General features: G+C 38.1%; 1 protein-coding gene across 1 annotated transcript; it reads left to right on the top strand.

Annotated features, from left to right (window-relative positions):
- The first annotated feature begins 1,138 nt into the window (after window positions 1-1,138).
- Window positions 1,139-7,292, top strand: LOC130099531 (protein SSUH2 homolog). Its single transcript, XM_056265244.1, has 11 exons — window positions 1,139-1,190; window positions 2,060-2,132; window positions 3,449-3,584; window positions 3,746-3,806; window positions 4,714-4,835; window positions 5,524-5,586; window positions 5,734-5,816; window positions 6,174-6,266; window positions 6,351-6,456; window positions 6,544-6,651; window positions 6,901-7,292. The coding sequence occupies exons 1-11, from the start codon at window positions 1,145-1,147 to the stop codon at window positions 7,042-7,044; spliced, it is 1,035 nt and encodes a 344-aa protein (XP_056121219.1). The 5' UTR covers window positions 1,139-1,144; the 3' UTR covers window positions 7,045-7,292.
- Window positions 7,293-24,259: the final 16,967 nt, after the last annotated feature.

Below are 24,259 nucleotides of genomic sequence, written 5' to 3' on the forward strand. Positions count from 1 at the left end.
ACCACAAACCAAAGCTGACGGATGTACTGAAAACCTTTTTTTTTTTAGAAACTAAAGAGCAACAAAAAAATGACAGCTATAGCTTTTCTATTATATAAATATTACACTGACTTAACACTTATTATCGTACATTTCTTTTTTTTTCTTTTTTTTTTCCCTGTTTTATTAACTACCAATACATCCATCACCATCCATTTCACTGCCATCATATATTTTGTGCTATATGCGACTTCTGTGCTCATCCATTGTCTCTACAAATGTGTCAGAGAGAAAGCTGCGGTTGTGGTCTCAAAATGACCAGGAACAAAACAAAGCTAACAGGCATTTAATTAATATGATTTTTTGCAATTTCCTTTCCTTTCAACTTTCATGCACCATTTATTCAGAATTATTTAGTTTCACTTCTTTTATGACAGCTTGCATTATTTGCATAGATCAGCAAATTTGTTTAATGTAAATCAGATTAAATTAAAAATCTACATTGCACTCACAGACCTTAATTTCATAAAGTTGTGGTGTATTAACTGTAAATGGTTGTTTTATTTGAAATTACCATCGTGATCAGTTTTTCCATTTGGTTGTATTTTTTTTTTTTTTCATATTAAAATAAAACTAAGTTCTTCTGAACCAGTTTGTTAATGTTGCTGAAGGGAACAGTGGTCATGGAGGTGGGCTTTAAACCACCAACTCAATTTTTTAACCATTAGACTACACCACTCAGAAGCATCTTTCTCCTCCAATCATAACTCATAAGCGTCAGATTATGCTTCTGTAAAGCTATATAATCTGTATCCCTCTAGTCTGATTTGTGCTGCAGCTCTGACAAATAAAAAAGGTAAGTCTTTGATTATTTCTATGTTTTGAAAAAAAAGCTTATTTGGCTTATAATATATAAATAAATTATAGTATGTAATGAATGATGTGTTAATTAATTGCTATATAAATAATTATATTTAGCATATGCAAAAAGGTTCCTATTTCTGAATGTGCTTATGTTCAGCTGTTGCATATCTAATGAGGGAACTTCAATAAATCATTCAAATTAAACTTAATGTTTGCTATTGATTATCTGAAATCAAGTTGCAATATAATTCATGATGTTAAGCAAGTTGCCTTAATTTGTTGTAATTTATTTGTTGCAAGCATGTTTGACAGCATCCCGGGATATGAAGGAACTTCGGGCGGCGAAGGTGGTAAGAAGCACAAAAAAAATATTAATTGCTTTCATTTTTTACTATATATTATTCAATTTGTAGGTAATTATTATATCATATATCATTATTATTGCAATAATTAAAAGAGCTCCTATCATATATCATATTTTTTAAGATACAGGACATAGAAGTGGCATAACATTCAGAAATTGGGGCTTGATAAGATTTATGTTTTTGAAATTAGTCTTTTCCGCTCATCAAGACTGCATTTATTTGATCAAAAATTGTGAAATTATTACAATTCCAAACAACTGTAATTTATTCCTGTGATGCAAAGCTGAATTTTCAGCATGTGTCACATGATCCTTCAGAAATCATTCTAATATGCTGATTTGCTGCTCAAGAAACATTTCTTATTATTATCAATGTTAAAAACAGTTGTGCCGCTTCATATTTTTGTTATCATATTCTTTGGTGAACAGAAGAACAGCATTTATTTGAGATTGAAATATTTTGTAACAATGTAAAACTCTTACTCTTGATCCATTTCATACATTTTTGCTGAATAAATGTATTATTATTATTATTTTAATTATAATGACCCAAATGTTTGAAAGGTAGTCTAGGCCTATATGCTATTTGAATAAATTATTAATTATTAGGTCATTACCTATGGATCCAATTAGATGCAAACTTTGTTTTTCATCTAATCATGCTTTTATGGGTGAAACAATCGGAAATGGAAGAAAAGCATTTATAAGCGGATGATGTGCTGACTTTCATGGTTGCATTTGTATAGCTTTTAGATTTCTGCATTAAGTAACAGAACGTGGATGTTGAATGTGTTGCTAAATTATAACCACTGGTCTCTTATGAATGTCTCTGATGTGTTCCTCTTGTCACAGGTGTGTATCTTCCTCCTCCAATGCCCTCTGTGCCGATGCCTGTGCCTGAAGTCTCCAGCCATCCAGAATGGCAGTACGTTTTTTTTCTCTGTAGCTTAAGTGAAGTCACATTCATAAATATATTGCTTTCAATGCAGCTTCACATTAATAAACAGAAAAATAACATTGGGGCTGTTCACACAGAACGTGTTTTAGGTTTTTACATTACACTGCGCTACTTTTCCGTAGTTTTTTCATGTAAACGCGCAGGGACCATATAATGCAACCGTTGCGCTCGTGTCTAGTGCATGATGTGGCATTCTACAAAAGGGGCGCTTAAGTTAAAAGTAGGTCAATGTGTCTCTAGACTAGACCTTCGCTTTTTTCTTTCCACTGACCTGCTTCTAGGTTTTTTCTCTTTTTTTACATCAAAAACGTGTTTCTTGTAAACCAGCCCTAATGCTGCAAATAATCAATTATGGGGGAAATTAATTTCAGCTATAAGTAGCTCTACAGACGACAACAGTGTTAAAATATTAACAAATTAAGATATTTTTTATTAAATCTGAGAGCTGGATCACTCCTCCATAGGCTTCTTAAGGGATCGAAACTGGCCGGCCCAAAAGTTATTAAAGACATCGTTAAAATAGTCCGAGTGACTACAGTGGCTCAACCTTAAGTTTATCAAGCGACGAGAATACTTTTTGTGCGCAAAAAACAAACAAAAATAACGCCTTTATTCAACTATTCATTTCCTTCTCTGTGGGCCTCGAGTGAGTTCATGTAGTGTAACTGCGCAAAACTTCTAGGTTGTACATCACACGCATCACACACATGACCTGCGTTGGCCAATAGTGAGCCTACGTGTGATGTGCAACCTAGAAGTGTTGCGCTGTTACACTACGTGAACTATCTCGAGGCCCACAGAGAAGGAAATGAATAGTTGAATAAAGTCGTTATTTTTGTTTGTTTTTTGCGCACAAAAAGTATTCTCGTCGCTTGATAAACTTAAGGTTGAGCCACTGTAGTCACTCGGACTATTTTAACGATGTCTTTAATAACTTTTGGGCCGGCCAGTTTCGATCCCTTAAGAAGCCTATGGAGGAGTGATCCAGCTCTCAGATTTAATAAAAAATATCTTAATTTGTGTTCCGAAGATGAACGAAAGTCTTACGGGGTTGGAACAACATGAGGGTGAGTCATTACTGACAGAATTTTCATTTTGGGGTGAACTATCCCTTTAAAGTACTTTTTATGGATTCAAAAGTAGGCTACTCCATGCAAAGAAACTAATCATAACCAGAGTTCTCTGTGTTTCTTTCTGATGTCTTCATTTCTTAAACTGACTCCTGTTGCATGTTCATAATGCATGTAATTCAACATTCATGTCTATTAATATTTTCTTGTTAGCGACAACATTCCTTCCATCTCAGAGGAGAGAGCACGTGAAGCTTTTGAAGATTACGTCTCCAGCAAGTGCTGCTATAGTTCTGGCCCCGTCAGAGATGGAGTTATTACCAACATGGAGTCCTTTACCACCTACAGGGTGAGACGTGAATAATTTCCATTTTGAGCTAAGTGATTACCATCATTCTGTGTATTATTAGTAGACATACATAAATCTGTTGTTGTTTTGGCTTTATAGAACCGAATGTGGTTAGCAATATCAATCTGAGGTCTGTCTTTTTGCTCTGCTTCTGTTCTCAGTATCGTTTGGAGACGTTCACAGAGTCCAGATCTACTAAATTGAGTCAGGAGCCTTACAAAGGTACCAAAAGTCAATCCAGTCTATCATTAGTGGTGCAAGCATCACCATCACTATTACTTGGAATTAGAGATTTAAACAGACCTCTATATACCTCTTGTGATATACAGATATGAATGATATCTCAAATTGTGCAGGTTATTGAGTAAATGTTTGCTATTAGAAAATGGAAAAGAAATCTCTGGAAGAAACATTATTTGAATTTACAGGAGGGACTATATAGGGACAGAATATCATAAGCTATGTTTCCATTAACCTATTTTTATGCGAAATTTGGATTATCACATTAAAAAAAATACTGGATGGTAACACCAAGATGTGCATAAATTCTAAAAATGTGCAAAAAACCTTACATGGGGAGACATGCACATAAACTAAGATGAAACCACATTTACTGAATAAACCCCTTGATGCTCAACAAAAACTCATGTGACTTTGCCTCAACAGAGGATATGATTGGATCACTGGACTAGCCAGCAGACCAATCTCATCGCACAGCATCTCAAATGTTGGTTTGATCATTCTGAAATGCCTGAAACAAAGTCTGTCATCAAGATGATTTGGTATAATTACCTTCCAGAACAAAATATGTTAACACTGGAACGCGTTTAACTCGGCAAAATCTGGACGTGCCACGATTGTATTCCCAAACACCAGGCATCGGCCTCCGAATGCAAGACAGCGTTTATTGCGTTGCGTCTGTCAGTCATTTTTATTACAGACGTTTTGCACCAATTTTCAAGGAGACTATAAAGACTCGGGGATGGACATTTTTGACTTGCGCCAGTAAGCAACCACCCATAACACCCTAGTAATGAGCTAAAAACACTATAGCAACAGGTTTTGTGCAGTTATTTTTTATTTTTTAAATGAAATCTAAACCTTGTTCCCTGGCTAAACTCTTTTGCAGGGCAGCGTGTCGATGCTGGGATTCAGCATGCTCCTGAACCGTGGGAGATTGCAGCTCAACCTCCGTCCTACTTTACTGAGCACAAGGAGACCATTAGAGTGCCCTACACGTCCTCAGTCAAGGTTTGATCCACAAGAAGAGTTCAAACAACAGAATGTGCAGCAACTATATCAGAACAAATTTGTATATGAACCACAATCTATGGAGCTTTGTTAGCACTTCATTTTAAAGTGCCCCTATTATGCTAGTTTAAGGGTTCCTCATTTTGTTTTGGAGGTCTCCTACAAAAGATTTAAATGCATCCAAGGTCAAAAAACACATTCATTTTTGCATAATATACATTGCAACGTCACCTCCTTTGTTGTCTGAAACGGTTCGATCAAGGATTCGGTCTCGATCAAGGATTCGGGCTCGATCAAGGATTCGGTTTTGATCAAGGACTGTGCCTTCTCGACATGTCGACATCTCGAACCAAACTCTTCCAGTCTCAGCGACAACTACAGTGTTTGAGGATCAAAGTAGGCGTTGTTCTCCAACAGCCAGTGAAGACCATAGACTGGCATTATGCAAATTTGTTACAAACCTATATAGGTTCGTTGTTTCAGTCAGTTCAGAATCGGTTCTTTCGTTTGAGAGATAATAACTTAATTTAACCGTTGAAACTTTGCGGACCTTTTACATTCACAAAAAGCTACATTACACATTACATGAAAGGTCATGTCCGAAAAAAGCATAATAGGGGAACATTAAGATCTAATTTACATTGTCCAGTTACTGGAAAGTAAACAATAGTTTTTTTGTTTACCCTAGAAATGTGACCCATGCAGTGGAATGGGAAAAAACCCCTGTGTTTTTTGCATTGGAACTGGAAGCGTAAGTGACGATTGACTGGCAAACACCAGGCCAGTTTCACCAGGCTTTTTATTATTCACTGAGTTGTTTTTGGTATACATGGTTATTATAGGAGGTCATATAATGGGACATAAATCTAGAGACACTTTTATTTGTGTCTCTATGCAGAAAGTGTGCTCTTGGTGTAACGGTTCTGGCCAATGTCCTGATAACGGGTCCTGCAATGCATGTGGCAGTAGTGGACGTGAAAAGTAAGTCTGCCATTCTCCATGTACTGTAGTAACTGTTTGTACTATTCTAGCTTTTAAGAAAGGAACACATCAATTGGTCTTTATGAAAATATGAAATTAAACATAAGACTTACTTTTTTCACTCTTCAGCCTTTGCCTTAATTTGGTCTTTTTGACCAATTCATAAGAATCAAAAGAACTGAGACATTTGTTCACATCTCAGAATGGCTGCTGTTAGAAAAAAAAAAGAAAAAAATGTTTGTGTATTATTTTGCATCAACCATCCAGTCTTTTACTCTCATCATATTTGATTCGAGCCCTTCATGTCCTGAACATGTTTTACTACTTTTATCTGAGTGTTTGTTTGGCAACTTCCAGATGTAGTTCATGTAGCGGCATCGGCTTCCACATGTGTAACACCTGTGATGGAAACGGACAGCTACTCGTCTTCATCAATCTCATAGTCGAATGGTATTATATATTCACTGTATACTAACCCTATACACTCAAAGTGAACTGTCTCATTCTGAAAGCTATACTTTTGTATCATTTCAGGAGCACTGAGAAGGATGATTACGTAGCGCAAGATTCGAGCGGTCTAAAACTGGAAAAGCTGGGGAAGGTTTCAGGGAAGGAGCTCTTCAGAGACGCCCAGTATATGGTAGGAACAGATTTGCAGACAGTTAAAGATAAAAGAGAGAATTAAAAGAGGCAGAATATGATAAATGTGGTTGAATGTATACTGTAGGTCTATCCAGTGCTGGGTTTCCCTGATGTTTCTGTTGCACAAGTGTCTGAGCGTTTAATAAGGAACCATCAGGTGAAATATACCAAGAACTCACGCATATTACAGCAGGTACCTGTTGTGTTTTATTCTCAAATTTTCTCTTTTTTTCATAATAATAATAATGCTAAAGTTTTGCTATGTTATTATCAGTCTGTCTATGACTTGGTCATGTTTACTTGCACTATAATATTTAGATTTGAATAAAATTATTATATATATATAAAAAATTATATGGTCATGTAGACTGATGTGCATGTCAACATGATTCCACAATGAAACCTGAATCTGGTTCTGTAATTCAATATTTCCTTGTTCCAGAGGCAGACAATCGAGCTCATTACCATAACAAGGGTGAACTACACTTGGAAAGAGAAGCCCTATGTTTACTATGTGTATGGAAATGAGTTGAAAGTGAACGCTGAGGACTATCCCGCCACCTGCTGCTGCTGTTCTGTGATGTAACATCAAATACACCTGACCTGACATACAGTAGAAGTGCAGTATAAATACTGTATATCCATTAAGATGAACAAATGTAATGATTCTGGGACGTATAGGCAAAATATACATCAATACTTGACTGACACAAAACAATGGGTCATTGATTGTGATGTAATGTTCATTTCAGACCTGTACATCCAAACATCATAACCACTGACTGTGGAATTGATTAAATGGATTAATAATAAGAAAGTTCAATATGCATAAATACAAACTATTTCTATAATAAATAAGTTCTGAGTATTATTGAATACATCATTGTACAATTATTTGTGGATTGAGGTATTTTATATATGTAGTGTGTGTGTGTCTGTGTGTGTGTGCGTGTGTGAATGTATGTGTGTGTGTGTATGTGTGAATGTACGTGTGAATGTATGTGTGAAGGTGTTGGATATCTGGAAGATAAATATCTGGACTGGATGTGGTGTCTCTGGCTGGGGAGCTAACTGGTGCACACCAGGGTCCAAGCCACAGATTACCAAAAAAAAGGGGCAACCAAACTTGACTTTTGTTCTGTCAGGTCACAACCAGACTAGGTGAGCTTGGTTTGGAGGTGCCTGTTAAGGTGCCCCAGCGTACTTTGTGGAGGAAGACTCAGCGAAACAGAGGCTTAAAGGGTTAGTTCACCCAAAAATGAAAATTCTGTCAGTAATTACTCACCCTCATGTTGTTCCAACCCCGTAAGACTTCTGTTCATCTTCGGAGCACAAATTAAGAAAATAATCATCAAACTCGTCCTTATGCATCACTTTCTGCCAAATCACAGGAGTTGACCTCGACGTCCGGGTTAGCGGTAGCATAAGCCATCAGGCAAGTGTTATTTAAATAAACTCCGGTGTACTAACAAACTTTCCAATGAAGTTAGTTTTCTTTTGACATTAAAGGCAGGGTAGGTAAAAAATCCCAAAAATACTTTTTTTCCAAATTTGTTTAAACTGTCTTTATATATCAATGCATAATTAAAATGCAAGTAATCTGGAAAAGAAATGACAAAAACCGAGTGTCTGTAGTCCTCTCAGGACTGCAATAAACACATTAAACGTTTTAATGTCCCTTGACTCTTCTGAGAACACTGGTTTCACAGACAGGGTTTAGATTAAGCCAGGATTAGGCCTTATTAGGACATTAAGCAGATTTTATTATCCTGCCTTAGAAAAAACATTACTGATGTGCATCTTGAGACAAAACGATGGCACAGATATATTTTAAGATGTTAGTGCAAGTTGCTTACAGTTGAAACAGCTCAAATATGCATTTTAGTCTAGGACTACACCTAAGCCTTGTCTGTGAAACCGTGAAAGTTTAAAACCGTTTGGTTGTTGTGCAGATATTGTAACACTTTAAAATGTCATCTCACTATTCATAAGAAATGTTAATGCTAGTTTACTATAGATTTGTGAGGAACAGGTCTGTAATATGGCCTGCAGCTAATTTTATGTAATGAATAAATGTAAAGTCATAATAATGTGTGTTTTGAGAAGGAAACACACGTTGAAGATTTGACTATCAAAAGAGTTGTACTCTCCCAGTGGAATGATCGGGAAAGTGTTCATTGGCAACCAAATTTTAATGAAAGATAATTTATTGATGTGAGTTTGAATCAAGGAGGAGACCTTATTTGAATGTAAAGTAAATGAATATAACATGTGCCCTAATTGTGCAATTGACAAGAACTACACTTCTTTAAAACAGGAAATGTGAAGTGTGAAACTGAGCTCACAGTGTGTTAGAAAGCACAATAGTTTGAGACACGATGAAGCTTCTTTTTCGGGTCCTTTTGCTGGTTGTAATGTTCGCTTTTCGTAAGTACATTGCTTTCTCCCGCGTTTTACTTCACAATGTGTACAGGTAATAAATCATACATTAAAAATAAACTATTGTTATTTCTTTTATCCAGAGAAAAGCCAGGAAGCAGAGTTTGATTTGACTGATGCAACTTCAGAGGTTTTCATTCAGATCAGAAATTTGTTTGGATGTTTATTCTGTATGCAGTCTATATAAACATACACACTTAGATATAAACTTCTCTTAGCCCTGGCCTTAATGTAGAATATAGAAAATCATTTTAAATTTTATTCATGAGGTGTTTATGTGGCTTTGTTGTACAGGATTACTTTTCCGGAGATATGTTCGAGCCAGATGATGATGAATCTGTGGAAAGTATGATCTAATTTTTTTTCTCTATTCTCTAACTGTATTAAAGGTCCTTGTAATACAATAAAAAAAAGCTCTAATCTTACAACTGACATGTTTTAAGTTAAAGTAAATGTGTTTTTTCATCGGTTATGTCTTTTAATAAACTAATTTAAAAGCAACATTATTACTTTCCTCAAAACAATGACATTACATCATCTGGCTTCCTTTTGACACACTACTTAACTATTAAAGTCATTTTTGTACATTATTAGTTCAGTTATTTTTGCTAGACTGGTGTTTAAATTAACATACATGTTTGAAGATGTGTCCAGCTATTATTTAAATATCTAGTGCCAGCGCATTAAAAGTTGTTAAAGATCCACAATATTGTTGGCAAAATTTTACAGTGCCAGCGCATTAGAAGTTGAAGATGCACACAATTGTTGGCACAATTGTTGTGTTGTTTCAGATGTTACAGTGCCGAACATCACAGTGTACCGACAGATGGAAGACAGAGAGCATGATAGAGTCATAGTGGTGTGCATGTTTGACCAGATGTTTGGATGGAGATACAGTTGGCTGATGCAGTCTTTTGAGCTGTCTGTGGAGAGTGAACTGACCTACACCATAGAAACAGGCGATTGCACTTCTCAAGATACTAGACGAACATGTGTGTATATGGTCACTGTGAGTCCACCTGCTTCCTTCACCTGTGAACACGAGCTTCATTCTAATGACGTCAAGAACCTGCGCAGCCAGACCTACACTTACAAGCGCTCAGGTAAAACAAATGCATCTCTGCTTTAGGATGTTTAGATGTTACATCCCTGCTAGATGATACAATATTGACATGTGTTTGCATTTTCCTAATTTGAAACATTTTTATTTGCCGCCTTCTCTCTACCTTTCTTTCTTCCTTATCTGGTGATGTTTGGGGTGAATAATTAGGTATTTTAAAATGTACAATGATAATAGAGCTGATCTTTGTATGCGTCTGTATGAGACCATATATTTCAATGCATTCAAGCCAAAACCTCTTTTTGCCTGTCATTGCATTTCCATGCAGTCTTGGATCATCATGAGGAAGGAGTATCTTTATTCTACATCTGCTTTTCCTCCTTCATTGCTGTTGGTCTCTTCATCATGACTGTGGCAGTGACCGTGACCACCATCCGAAGCAAAGCTAAAGGTGTGTGTTTACCAACAGTTTACTTATTTATAGCAGCAATGAATATCATGTACGTTCTGAAAATATGTACACAATGTGCTGAGAGCATGCTTTGAGCTTCTTAAGAAAATAATGAAAGGAAATGCATAAAGACTAACATGCAGGCTTTAGTTTTCTGAGCTAAAGAAGAAGTCAATGAACAGAGTTTCTCTTCCTCAATCTTATTGCTGAAGACTAATGGCATCACACATCAGGCCTATAGTCAGAGCTCAATCTAGTTTCCTGGAAGTGTTTCTTAAAATCTCACACCAGTTGTTGATGTGAGGTGCATTCTGACATGCAATGCTTTTGAAGACAGCTCTGGCATAAATACATATAATGATCACATTTGTCCTTGATGTGATGATGATCTGATGAGGTTTAGTGTCCTGACTGTGTTTCTGATGAGTTTGTGTTCAGGAGTAGATTTGATCAGTCTTCAGCTCCAGTGGTTTTCCAGCACACACAGACTAACCCAGTGAACTCTTTCTACACGTTTGTTAACACAGACTCCATCATCAACCCCACAACTGTTACAGACAACGACTACATGGATGCATAAATAATCAGAAGACTTTCTGAAGAGAGAAGAACAGACCTGAAGTGGAGAAACAAACTTCTACTGTACATTTACATTTTAAATTTAATCATTTAGCAGACGTTTTGGTAACACTTTACAATACGGGTGCACTAATAAGCATTAATTCATGCTTAACTAATGCACAGATAATACTGAATTAATGTGTAACTAATGATTATCTAAGCTATTCATTAATGATTACCACATTAGGAACTAATTAAGAGTCTGTATGGTTAATGTATTAGTTCATACATGAATTGTTATTAATTAAATATGTAATTGTGAATTAATTCCCTAATAACTAATTTTTTTAACTAAAAATGTTAATTAATATGTTAATTGCCAGAATGAGCCAAAGCCTTGTATTTCAACTTCCAGATAATACAGGTACACTAATATGCATTAATACATGATTAATTACTTCATTGTTAGTGCAAATTCATGTGTAAATTAATACAATTACTAAATGACTAGTTAATAACGATGTGCCTCAACAAGTAAAGTCATAACATAATGATACCTTTGCAAATCATTAGCTAATGATTAATTAAAGCAGACAACTGGAAGTTGAAGTGCATAGCTTTGACTAATTGTGGTAATTAACACATTAATTTACACTATTAGTTAATAAAATATGTTATTAAGGAATTAATACACAATGACACATTGAATTAATAGCAATTCATGTATTACTTAATCTATTAATCATATAGACTCTTTATTAGTTGCTGATGCAGTAATCATTAATTAATGGTTTAGTTATTCATGAATCATACATTAACTCATGATTATCTATGCATTAGTTAAACATGAATTAATGCATATTAGTGCACCCGTATTGTAAAGTGTTACCGATGTTTTTTACAAAGTGACTTACAAATGAGAAGAGCAATAGAAGCAGTCAAACTGACAGTAGCCTATGGCAAAAACAAATGTAAGTGCCTTTTTTGTAAAAATGTTTTTGTGATGATACAATTGTATTTTCTCATTAGGATAAAATGTGAATGTTGTAACATTCTTATTTGTATGTTTAAATAAAAATGCTTGCTAAATGAATTAATATAACAATAAATGCTTCACTTACAGATAGCTTTCATTTCTTTCTACATCAGAGGGCAGTAGCTTTGTTATATTACACAAATATTTCTTATATTACGATTGTACGGATTACTTGCATGAATTACTAGAGAATATGTTAATTACAAAGATGTGTGTGTGTGTGTGTAAATATATTTTTAGATTATATCAGAATATTATATCAGAGTAATATTAGTGTCCACATCATTCAGTTACAACAAGCCCAAACCTGTTCTGCACATGTACATAAATAGTAAATAAGGAAAAAATGTGGTTGTAAAGTTAATCAATGCTGTGCCACTGGAAACTAATCTCTGACTATTTTACAGTGGCGGAAAGAGTACTATTGCTACTTAAGTTATAATTTACTTAAGTACAAGACAGAAGTACTGAAAAATAATATGACTCAAGTAAGAGTAAATACGTAGTTTGCTTAAAAACTACTCAAGTAACTACGTTACAAAGTACTTTAGAATTATTATTTTATTTTTACCCAAAATGGGGAGATGACAGCGATAAGTGTAGCTACCCCACTTGAAATGATGATCAAGTACTCCTTAAACTGATGTTTCCATTAGCGTTTTATTCGTGACACTCACGAAGACACCGTAAGAGCTACAACAAAACAAACAATACAAACAAACACTGTATCACTCAAACCCGTTAACCAACATCACAATAAAATGATACAATTACAAAAATGATAAACATTAAACTTAGTTACCTTATAACCCTCAAGTGGGATGCACAAAAACTTCATGGGGAGAGAAAACCGTCGTGTGTACAAGCTGCGTCCTTCACAGAAGTGTGCGCACATACACATAGCGGAAACAGAGCGCGCTTTAAACACCCATGATGGCACACATTAAGGCCGTATCAAAATAAAAGTCCTTCTTCTTTTCGTTTTATGGCCGTTCACTCCTTTGGAGTATTACCGCCACCTACTGTTTACCTTGCGCACTTGAGTAATGGATCTGATTAGAAAAAAGAAAAAAAAAAAGAAGAAAAAGAAAAAGAAAAAAAAACTTTACCATTCCAGCGTATCAGAGCCCGAGCTTCAGCTGACGCTGCGTGTTCAGCTCCTCCAGCTTCCACATGAGCTCCTCAACCTCCAGGATGATCTGAGCTTGCTCTTCCTCCTCAGCTCTAGATCCTGTGATCTAGTCCTGTAAGCTCTAAAAATGTTCTAAAAGTCCTTCAAAATAGCTATACCAATAAATTGATAATGACCTTGTAAATTCAGACAATTTGGCCATCACTTACACTCCCACCGAATCATGAGTTATAATAAACGAATGATTTCAAAATTACAATGACACTTCAAACAATACAACCCAAAAATAAAATAAAAATAAAGAAACAAACAAACATCAAAAAAAAACTTTAACAAGTCTCCAACAGTAAAACCAACTTCTGAACAGGACATTCAATAACAGAAGGCTTCCCTAGACGTTCTCCTTTCTTTCCCAGATTTGTATCCCCAAGATAAACCCTAACTCTCTGCACAAGTCCATCCGAGTCTATTGTAGTTTCTGCAATCCTACCTAATGACCATTTATGTCTAGGTAGATCATTGTCCTTGACGATCACCACGTCCCCTATTAACAGATTTCTCCTAGGGGTGTGCCAACACTGTCTAACTGCAATATTTGAGAGATATTCTTTGCGCCAGCGACTCCAGAATTTTTCAGCAAGATATTGGACATGGCGCCACCTTTTTCTGGCATAAAGATCTTCTCTAGTGAACTTGCCTGGCGGAGGTAAGGCAATGGTGGATTTCATGGTAAGAAAGTGATTCGGCGTTATGGGTTCAAGGCTATTTGGGTCGCTTAAATTATTGACAGTAAGTGGACGACTGTTTACAATTGACATGGCTTCGTAAAGGAACGCTCTTAAAGATGAATCGTCAATCCTTTCAGAGGCAATTAAAAGTGTAAACTGGAGGACACTTCTGACAGTCCTGATCTGTAGCTCCCATACACCTCCTGCATGACTTGCGCCTGGTGCATTCATAACAAAGTCGCACTGATTTGAAGCCAAGAAGTTATTCAACTTCTCCATGTCAAGTTCTTTGAGTGCTTCAGCCAACTCATTCTTAGCCCCCACAAAGTTACTCCCCTGATCAGATCTAATCTGCCGCACAGCCCCACGTATGGCAATAAAACAGCGCAAGCTGTTAATGAAGGAATCTGTTGACATTGAATCAAGCATCTCAATGTGAATGGCACGGGAAGACAGACAGGTAAGGATCAATCCATATCTTTTCTGCACCTTTCGTCCTTGTTTCACAGAAAATGGGCCAAAACAATCCATACCACAGTAAGTGAATGGTGGAGAGGGATTCACTCTCTCTGAAGGCAAGTCAGCCATCTTTTGCTCTTCTAGTGGACGCCTGTGTTTTCTACAGGTAACACAATTACGCACATGAGATGCTACAACACGATTGATGCCTGGGATCCAAAACCCCTTTGAACGAATTTTATTGATGGTAAATCCTTTGCCTTGATGTTTAACTCTTTCATGGCAGTCAGCAATGATCATCTTAGTAACGTGATGGTCTTTAGGGATAATTGTAGGATGTTTGAGTCGACTACAAAGAGAAGAATTGCGAAGTCTTCCTCCCACCTTAAGCACACCATCACCATCAAGAAATGGATCAAGGTTGTACAATTCTGTGATGACAATTGGATACCTTTACCTAATGCCTTCAATTCAATTTCAAACACATGTCTTTGCAGAAGTTTGATTATGAGGCACTCTGCCTTTTCTCTTTTTTCAACCGTAGAAAGTCTGTTTGACTTATCCTTACGAATCCATCGTTGAATGCGTGCAATAGGCTTTATGCACAGCTGCACTACTTCCTGAACTTCAGCCAGCTCCTTGTTTCCTGTCTGACATTATTGGACAAACTGATTAATCCAGGTGTGCCTGACCAGTAACAAATACCAGACACACCTGGGTTAATCAGTTTGTCCAACAATGTCAGACAGGAAACAAGGAGCTGGCTGAAGTTCAGAAAGTAGTGCAGCTGGGCATAAAGCCTATTGCTCCTATTACCCGAGACCAAGATGAGAACTTCGACAGGCGATTTACAATAATTTCCTGTTCTGCTACCTTTGTGTTAAGTGTTTGAAAACATCTGACTTCTGAGTCACTTGGTTGTAATTCTGGAATCTCATTGGCAGGAATAACCATTTCCTTATTCCATAGGAACCTTGGCCCTGTGAACCAGTCAGATGAAATCGTTTCATCAACGGTAAGACCTCTTGAGACATGATCCGCAGGATTCTCCATTGTTGGAACAAACCGCCATTGCTGCGGAACTGTACTCAAATGAATCCTTTGAACTCTGTTAGCAACAAACGTATGAAATCGTCTGGCCTCATTATTAATGTATCCTAGAACAACCTTGGAGTCAGTCCAGAAAAACTCTGTGATGTCAGTATACCGAAGTTCTTGCTTAAGGATTTTACTGACATTCACTGAAACATACTGCAGCCGTCAACTCCAACCTTGGAATAGTTGTAATCTTTAAAGGAGATACACGAGACTTCCCCATGACAAGAGCAACATGGACATCTTCCCTTTCATTTTTCAATCTCAGATATGAGCACTGTTCATAGCCACTAGTACTAGCATCTGAAAAAGGATGCAGCTCTACTTCCTTTACCTTTCCAAACCGAGGAGGAGCATATGTGCGGGGAATATTCACTTTCTTCAAGTTCACCAAATCTCTTCTCCAGCACTCCCAACTTGGCTGCAACTCATTTCTCAGTGTCTCATCCCAACCTATACCATGTCTGCATACTTCCTGAAGTATTTTCTTTCCATGAAGAATGAATGGAGCTAAGAAACCTAATGGGTCATACAATGATGCAATCGTAGATAAGATTCCACGTCGAGTTGCTGGCTGTTCCTTGAGAGAAATATCAAACTTAAAACAATCAAGTTCCATGTTCCACTGAATCCCCAATGTTCGCTCTGTCAAGGAATCAAATGAGAGATCAGGTTCTTTTACATTTATTGCTCGTTCTGAGGGAGGAATACTTTCCAGCACAGCATTATAATTGGACACAAATTTGTGAAGTCTAAGGCCACCAATGGCACAAAGGTCCCGTGCTTCTTGAGCAAGTTGAATTGCATCCTCTGTTGTTTGTACACTTGTAACACCATCATCCACATAGAAATCATTCATTACAAACTGAAATCCCAAAGGGTACTGATCCTTGTTACCTTCAGCCAAATGCTTCAATCCGTAGTTCACACATCCTGGAGATGAAGACGCTCCAAAGAGATGAACGGTCATTCTGTACTCTCGAGGTTGTTCTTTCAAGTCTCCATTTTTCCACCACAAGAAACGCAGAAAGTCTCTGTCTGCTTCGGGCACGTGGAACTGATGAAACATTTTCTCAATATCACATATTAAGGCAACAGGGTGCTGGCGAAATCTAAGAACCCCGATCAAATTATTCATCAAATCGGGTCCTTGAAGGAGATGATCATTTAAACTCATTCCGTCATACCTCGCAGAACAATCGAAAACAACTCTCAGCTTGTCTGGTTTTTTCGGGTGATAAACACCGTGATGAGGAACATACCATTTTCCACCTTCACTCCCTCCATCCTTAACTTCCTCTGCCTCTCCTCTGTCAATGACCTCCTCCATAAATTTTACATAATGCTCTTTGTACCTTTGGTCCTTTAACAATTTTCTCTTTAGATGGTTAAGTCTCACAAGAGCAAGTTGTCTGTTGTCTGCCAAATTAGGTCTCTCTTTAAAAGGTATAGGTATTTCATAGTGTCCAGAACTATTTCTCCTTATACCATCACTTAACTTGTTCAAAAAGGTGATGTCATCTTGGGAAAGAGTTTTGTCATCATCATTAGCATCCTTAAAATCAGATTCTAAAATGCGTATGGCATCTTCTGGAGTCAACGGAGGAATTTCTTTAACAGAAAGTCTATGACAGAGACTAGTGATACCTGAAGAGTCAAGCCTGGGTAATGAAGGTCCAACAATGCTCCAACCCAAATCAGTCTTGACAGCATAAGGTTCATCGTTCTCTTCTAAAATCACTTGTCTTGGTGCCAGTGCTCTAGCACAATTATAGCCAATCAAAAGACCAGCTTCACAGTCCTTCAAAGAGGGTATCTCTTCAACAATTGCAGAAAGATGATTCCAAAGTTTAGCGGTTTCACACGTAGGTATATGTGCATGGTTGACAGGAATACAGTCTTTAGTATAGACAGGGGGAGTTCAATATAAGTGGCAGAACTATAACCCCTTACACGAAGTCCTGAAATCCTTTCACTCTTCACTATGATATCCTTTCCAGTCATGGTGGTCAGTTTTAACTTGACAGGAAGTTTATCAACTTGCAAGACATTGCTAACTTCTTGGTCGATAAAGGTTGTATCACTCTGTGAATCGAGCAAGGCATAGACTCGTTTTTCCATACTTGCATTGTTGCTTGATGATAACCATACTGGCACAACCATCGATGTATAAGATGATCCCTTTCCGGCCACACTCAGAGACAGAACAGCTGTTGACTCATCTTCTGACGTTGGAGCAGATGCCGTTAATGGGACTAGCCTTTCTCTTTTGGTGAAGTTATCATCATGAAGGCAAGTAGGATGTTTCCTTTTACATGAGTTACAAGAATGACGATGACGACAGTCTCTTGCTCTATGGCCAGTTTTCAAACATCCATAACAAATATTATTTTCCTTTATGTATGCCCGTCGTTCTGCTAGTGTCTTGGTCATCAGTTTGGAACAATCATAGAGCTGATGTTTAGGATCTTGACAAAATACACAGGAAGGTTTGACAGTTTCCTTGATGATCTTTGGTCTATTAAAACCCAAATCAGTCTGAGTATTAAGGACATTAGCCTTATTTCCTTTAGACTCTCTGAGATTTTGTTTGTTAACAGATGTTAAACTGAGAGCATAAGATGACGTGACTGGATTCAGGTAGTTTTTGAACTAACTTTTGGTTTTCGTCACAGTCATTTAAGATTTGTAGACTTGCAACATGAGGTATGGCATCTTGACAGGCATTAAGAAAATCCGAAAATTCTCTAAGTCCAATAGCATCCTTTGATTGAATTTTTGGCCAATTTTAGGTCCTCGCTCCAGACCTGCTCACTCGCTCTGTTCGGTTTCATTACAGTGTGCTGCTTAGCACTGGAGCTCCCTCTGCTGTCCATAAGGTGCATCTGCACCAGCCATTTCAAACCCAGCCTCCAGTATTTGGGCCATGCCTCCTTATTTGCATACACTCCTCAATCCTCAATCCTCAAATGCCCAATCCTAAATGGCTAAATGATTAAATGCCCAATCCTAAATCCCTAAATGCCCAATCCTAAATCCTAAATGGCTAAATGACCAAATGCCCAATCCTAATGTAGCCACATTGAGATGTGCCTTAATTAGCTCAAATTATGCTTAGGGAATTTTAATAATTAATCATGAATATGATTAATATATTGCATATTACAGTTAAATTATCGAAATTGAAAATAGATCGATTGTATATATGAATGATCAATCATAACTAATTATAATTCCTCATTCATATATCAATGGTCTCATTACAGATCGATTATATGAGATAACTTTAAGGGAATCAATTGGCTATCAAACAATCGGTTTGTCCAGCAAACGGCTGTAAGATTAACCCATCAATTAATTCAACAACGTTATCCCTTTTTATAAACTCCAAGAAATCTCAATGTTCCGGCCGTGAACATTAATTTTCTCGTGTTTATAAAATTTACGTTACTGATATAGTAACAACTTGTAAAGCTTTGTAGCTATAGGATCGCATTTCATTGACTTGTAAAATATGAGCATTCAAAACAATCAAGAATATAATGGTTTTAATAAAATGAAACTACGGATACAGAATTCTACATTTAAACACGGGATACATGTATGTACAGTAAACAGTAAAACTAACGAGACAGACGCATAACAAACAGGAGTGAGAGAGAGAGAGAGAGAGAGAGAGAGAGTAAGAAGATGAGAGATCTTCTAGTTTGGCAAAATTCATCACAGACAGAACCTTTTTAGACACCAAGGATCAACAGATCTCAAATAAGCATAGTAAAACGGATACTTGCACAGGTACAGCTCTTGGGTGTGACCGATCTGAAAACGGCGTGTGCGTGTATCTCTGTCAGGTGGATGCCGAGCGTTCGGGTTCGTCCAGCGAGCGCGGCGTGTTTGAATGTCCTTGTAGGTGTAGCTTGCCAGTCTGGCTGTGTTCATTTTCTTCGCGAGAAGACATGAACAGAGGAGACTTCGAAAAAGATAAAATAAACTTGAAGAAAACAAAAAGAGAAACGATGGATCATCACACTAAGGCGAGGTCCAGATGCACGAGGAGTCACATGATGAAGCCCCGAAGAGCAGGAAGAGCCAGGGAGTTTAGGCAGAGAGTTTTCAGGAAGCTTTCAGAAGCGTTTTTAGAAGAAAAAGGGAAGCTCGGCGCGTCTCTTTAAGGACACTTAGGTTCACGCCTCTGTTTGCGCGAATCACACATGACCGTCCGCGGATCTGAAGCGGACACAGTTCTCTTTGTCCTGTGGGGGATGCCCACTTCATGAGGAGATTGCATTTGAGCCGTTTGGCTCCTGAAATATGAAATGTGTAAAATAATGCACCTTACTTCATCATGCTATCGGAATTCGGCTCCGTTAGATTGAGCGAATTACAGACATATCAGACACGTCACATGAAGATTATCGGAATACAGAGTTACATAAGATATGCATTTTATAAGCATTTAATGTTCCTTCAGACGATTATAAAGCCATAATACCGGCTACCGTGACCTTATCAAACTCATGTTTATGCATTTCTTAAGTGGTTATACTTATAGACAATATAAGATTGCAGAGGCTATTCCCCTTTCTTCATCAGAATTCAAGTGGGAGCTGTGATTTCCCTTGGAATTCCTTTTGGGAGTCATAAAGTTTTATGACCTAGCAAGAGGGAGAGTTATAGAATCTTTCTTTAGAAATAAACTTTAAGGTTCGAAGTTACAGAACAGTTAAAATTACATCTATAGAATAAGACAAGACTAATTAGATATGCATGCATACAGGAAGGTTGGATACAATTTCTGTGTTATACAGTATACATTTATATACACATTATAGGACATTTGTGTGTGTGTGTGTGCAATCAATGTGTGATTGTCCTTCAGCGTTCAGGCAGCTTTGTGGACTCTTTCTGTGGGGGGGATGCGTGTCCCGTGAGACGGCGAGGTTTGAATGGTTGACTATTTGTTGAAGACAACACTGGCTTGTTCCAAATGTGTCATGTGCTAGCCATAGTGGCACCAATCTGGTCAACATGCCCGAAGGGGGTCGTATACAGAATGCCCCTTTGTTTACTCACGAATGGAAGAGACTTTAGTAAATTAGAATCTAGTTAATTTACTCCACATACCAGAGCTGGCTCGATTACCTATCTGATTATCACTACACTAAATACCAAATGCCCAATCCTAAATACCAAATTCATTTTCGACTTAGACTTTTAGTTTTCGACTTAGACTTTTAGTTTCAAACTTAGACTTTTGGTTTTCATTTAAGACTTTTAGTTTTAGACTTTTAGTTTTCAATCTGACCCAATAATCCCTCCATACGTGACAGATAGCAGTCAATATAATTTTGCTGTGTTTTTGTACAGATTCTCCTGTATGCTACAGCTGTTGCAAAATGTTTTGGCAGAGACATAAATTGTGTTTCGCAAAGTTTCCTGCTTCAGTTTGTGGTGTCGATTTACATTTCTAGATTCTTGAGTAGAGTGATCAGATGCATTTAAAGTAGGCCTAACTGTGTACCACGGTTATATGTTGTGGGAAGGAGAGGTGGGAACCAGCGAACATTCAAAAACTTTAATAAACATAATATAAACAAATACAAAATGAAAGTAAAGACAGCAGCCCCTCACGGACGACTGCTGTCATATAACAAAACACAACATAAATCCAAGCCTGGCCGCTCCACTCCGCCTTCCGCTTCTCCGTGAGAGATACGAGACCGGTGCGTCTCACAGCTGACCAAAGGACAGCGCTCATTATCATTATCAAACACGCCACCGGCCTCGCGCTGTTCTCTCACGGCCCTCGGTCGATCAACTTAGGCTACAATGCTTTTGGTAAATGCAGCCCGGGTGTCAAGAGGGGAAGCAAAGAAGCCACTTCTCTCCAAGAAAAACATCAAGCGCTGACTAAAATTCTGCAGAAGACTGGTTATTTTATCTGAGGAAGCCCCATTCCGTCTGAAAAAGGTGATACAAAGCTGATTATCAATTTGCAAATACAACAGAAATGTTAATGTTATAATGCTTGTCATAAAAGAGCCACTTCTGCTTTTCAGATCTATCGCATTTTACTTCTTCTTTTTTTCACAGAGGAAACCTGTTAAGTGTTAAGACTCATTCACTGGCACGTGTGTGTCTCAGAAAGCTGTAGCTCTCTAATCTATGACAGAATGATGAACCTGTTTTATATCCTTTTATTGGTCCTTTGGTCAGCTTTCAGTAAGTGGATCTACATAATGTAATCTAATGACTTTAATCTTTAATCTATATATTTTAATTGCTTTTTTTTATTGCCAATGTGTGTACAGCTTGTAACGAAACTTAAAAAAAGACCTTCGCTTCCTAGGCTGTCTATGAAAGCCTGTATACTGTTTTTTATGGACTTTTTTACTATAAAACGTTTTTACTGGGAAAATCAAATAGATATGACGTTAATGCATTCTCCGGAGAGCCTCTCTTCTGTTCAATGACACATGAAATTAATGCTTATACAGTGTTCAGGATAATGCAGAAAGAGCTATTCTGCACTGTAATGTCAATGTGTCGTGCAAAGAAAAGGGATTAATTTAAATTCTAGTCTCACATTGCCACATCTACAGTACATGCAAAATTGTCAAAATGCCGTTTCTGTGAGTATCCTCGTAAACACAGTCGTGTTGTATTTTGATAGTAATATGCAAGTAAGCAGTTAACTCTAGGACATCAACATATAGACAAGGTAGAATTAATTAACTTCTTTATTTTACACTATTTCACAAACTCATATCAACCATGGGTGCTTCTCAGTATCCCTCCTCGTCTCCTCGTTCCTCCGTCCTCCATCCTATGACCCGGAAACCGATCGAGCTCAGCCATCTTGAAGGACATCTCAATTCTCTAATTGCACCGCGAGGAGTGAGGAGGCTTCCAGAGGAGTTATGAGCGAGGATACACGGGTGTTTCCTATGCAGAAGTGTTTTATCTACTAAACGTGACGCACGTATAAATTCTTCTCCCCCTTCACATCGGTCACAATCATTTTATTTTATATTCTACCTTTGCAGTTAATATAAACCACACATCTCAAGTTTCAACAGGGTATCTTGCTTTATTATTATTTATGATGAATTTCTTAAATAAACTAACTTCAACAACATAAGGGCAGATCCTTTGAGCGAAGCTGATGACGCTATGAAGTGACGCTCGAGTGATCAAGTATTCCAATGTATAAAAAAGCTTTCATTCGATTCCTCCCTCCGTCCGTCCACCTTTTCTTTCCTTGCAGTGTTCCCTCCTATCCTACAGGGGGTGGAGCTGAGACGCAAGGAAAGGAAGCAAGGATGCACCATAGACAGTATAAGAAGTGGACAGAGCCATCTCATTGGAACTCAGTTGAGACAGTTGAAGCCCATTTTTAGCGATTTTTGAGCACTGCCGTTCCTGACGCGCAGACTCAAACCGACTCAAACTAAGCTTGATGACGTGAGCAACCTGTCTGACAGACGTAAATCTTCTAGTAGTTGTGCGTGAAAATTGCCAACGTTAATCTTGCAGAGACGGGGAACTTGAGTAAAGAGTTCTTTGGCGTGAGTGAGCAGGAGTAAGTATTCCGTTGCTTTTATGGACTCATTATCTATGGGCTTCTCCCTTGACGGGACGTCCCCCCGACCCCACGTACGGTCATTTCTGTACAGCGCGACAGAGAGTCGAGTGGTTATGACGACTCAACGCCTGCGAAGAGACAACTCGACGCCTGTGAAGAGACGACTCGACGCCTGCGAAGAGACGACTCGACGCCTGCGAAGAGACGACTCGACGCCTGCGAAGAGACAACTCGACGCCTGCGAAGAGACGACTCAACGCCTGCGAAGAGACGACTCAACACCTGCGAAGAGACGACTCAACGCCTGCGAAGAGACGACTCAACGCCTGCGAAGAGACGACTCGACGCCTGAGAAGAGACAACTCGACGCCTGTGAAGAGACGACTCGACGCCTGCGAAGAGGCGACTCGACGCCTGCGAAGAGACGACTCAACGCCTGCGAAGAGACGACTCAACGCCTGCGAAGAGACGACTCAACGCCTGCGAAGAGACGACTCAACGCCTGCGAAGAGACGACTCAACGCCTGCGAAGAGACGACTCAACGCCTGCGAAGAGACGACTCAACGCCTGAGAAGAGACGACTCAACGCCTGCGAAGAGACGACTCGACGCCTGAGAAGAGACGACTCGACGCCTGAGAAGAGACGACTCGACGCCTGCGAAGAGACGACTCAACGCCTGCGAAGAGACGACTCAACGCCTGCGAAGAGACGACTCAACGCCTGCGAAGAGACGACTCGACGCCTGAGAAGAGACGACTCGACGCCTGAGAAGAGACGACTCGACGCCTGAGAAGAGACGACTCGACGCCTGCGAAGAGACGACTCGACGCCTGCGAAGAATGAATGAATGAATGAATGAATAATTTATTTCTTTTCTTTTCTTTTTCCTCTTCAGAACATGATCATTAGAAACAGAACATATTTTAACAAAAAATAATAAGAACAAAATCTCAGCATGTTCAAAAGAAAAGAAAAAATATAGAAAAAAAAAGGAGAAGGAAGAAGCTAACTTATATTTGCCTTCCCCTTTTACACATCTAGCTTTGAAACGGCTACTGTTTTCTCTTTACAAAGTATCATAATTTATCCTTTTTGAGAGAAAAAAAAAACTTAATCATTTGCAGTACATTTATCTAAGAATAAATCACACAATACAATTATAAAATAAGAAAGAAAGACACAAATAATAAAAAAAACACAAAATGTAATACTAACAATAATATAAATATTAATGAAATGGCAAGAAACAGACT

This window comes from Rhinichthys klamathensis, unplaced genomic scaffold (genome assembly GCF_029890125.1).
Source record: "Rhinichthys klamathensis goyatoka isolate OS25496 unplaced genomic scaffold, OSU_Roscu_1.1 h1tg000231l_1, whole genome shotgun sequence".
NCBI lineage: Eukaryota > Metazoa > Chordata > Actinopteri > Cypriniformes > Leuciscidae > Rhinichthys > Rhinichthys klamathensis.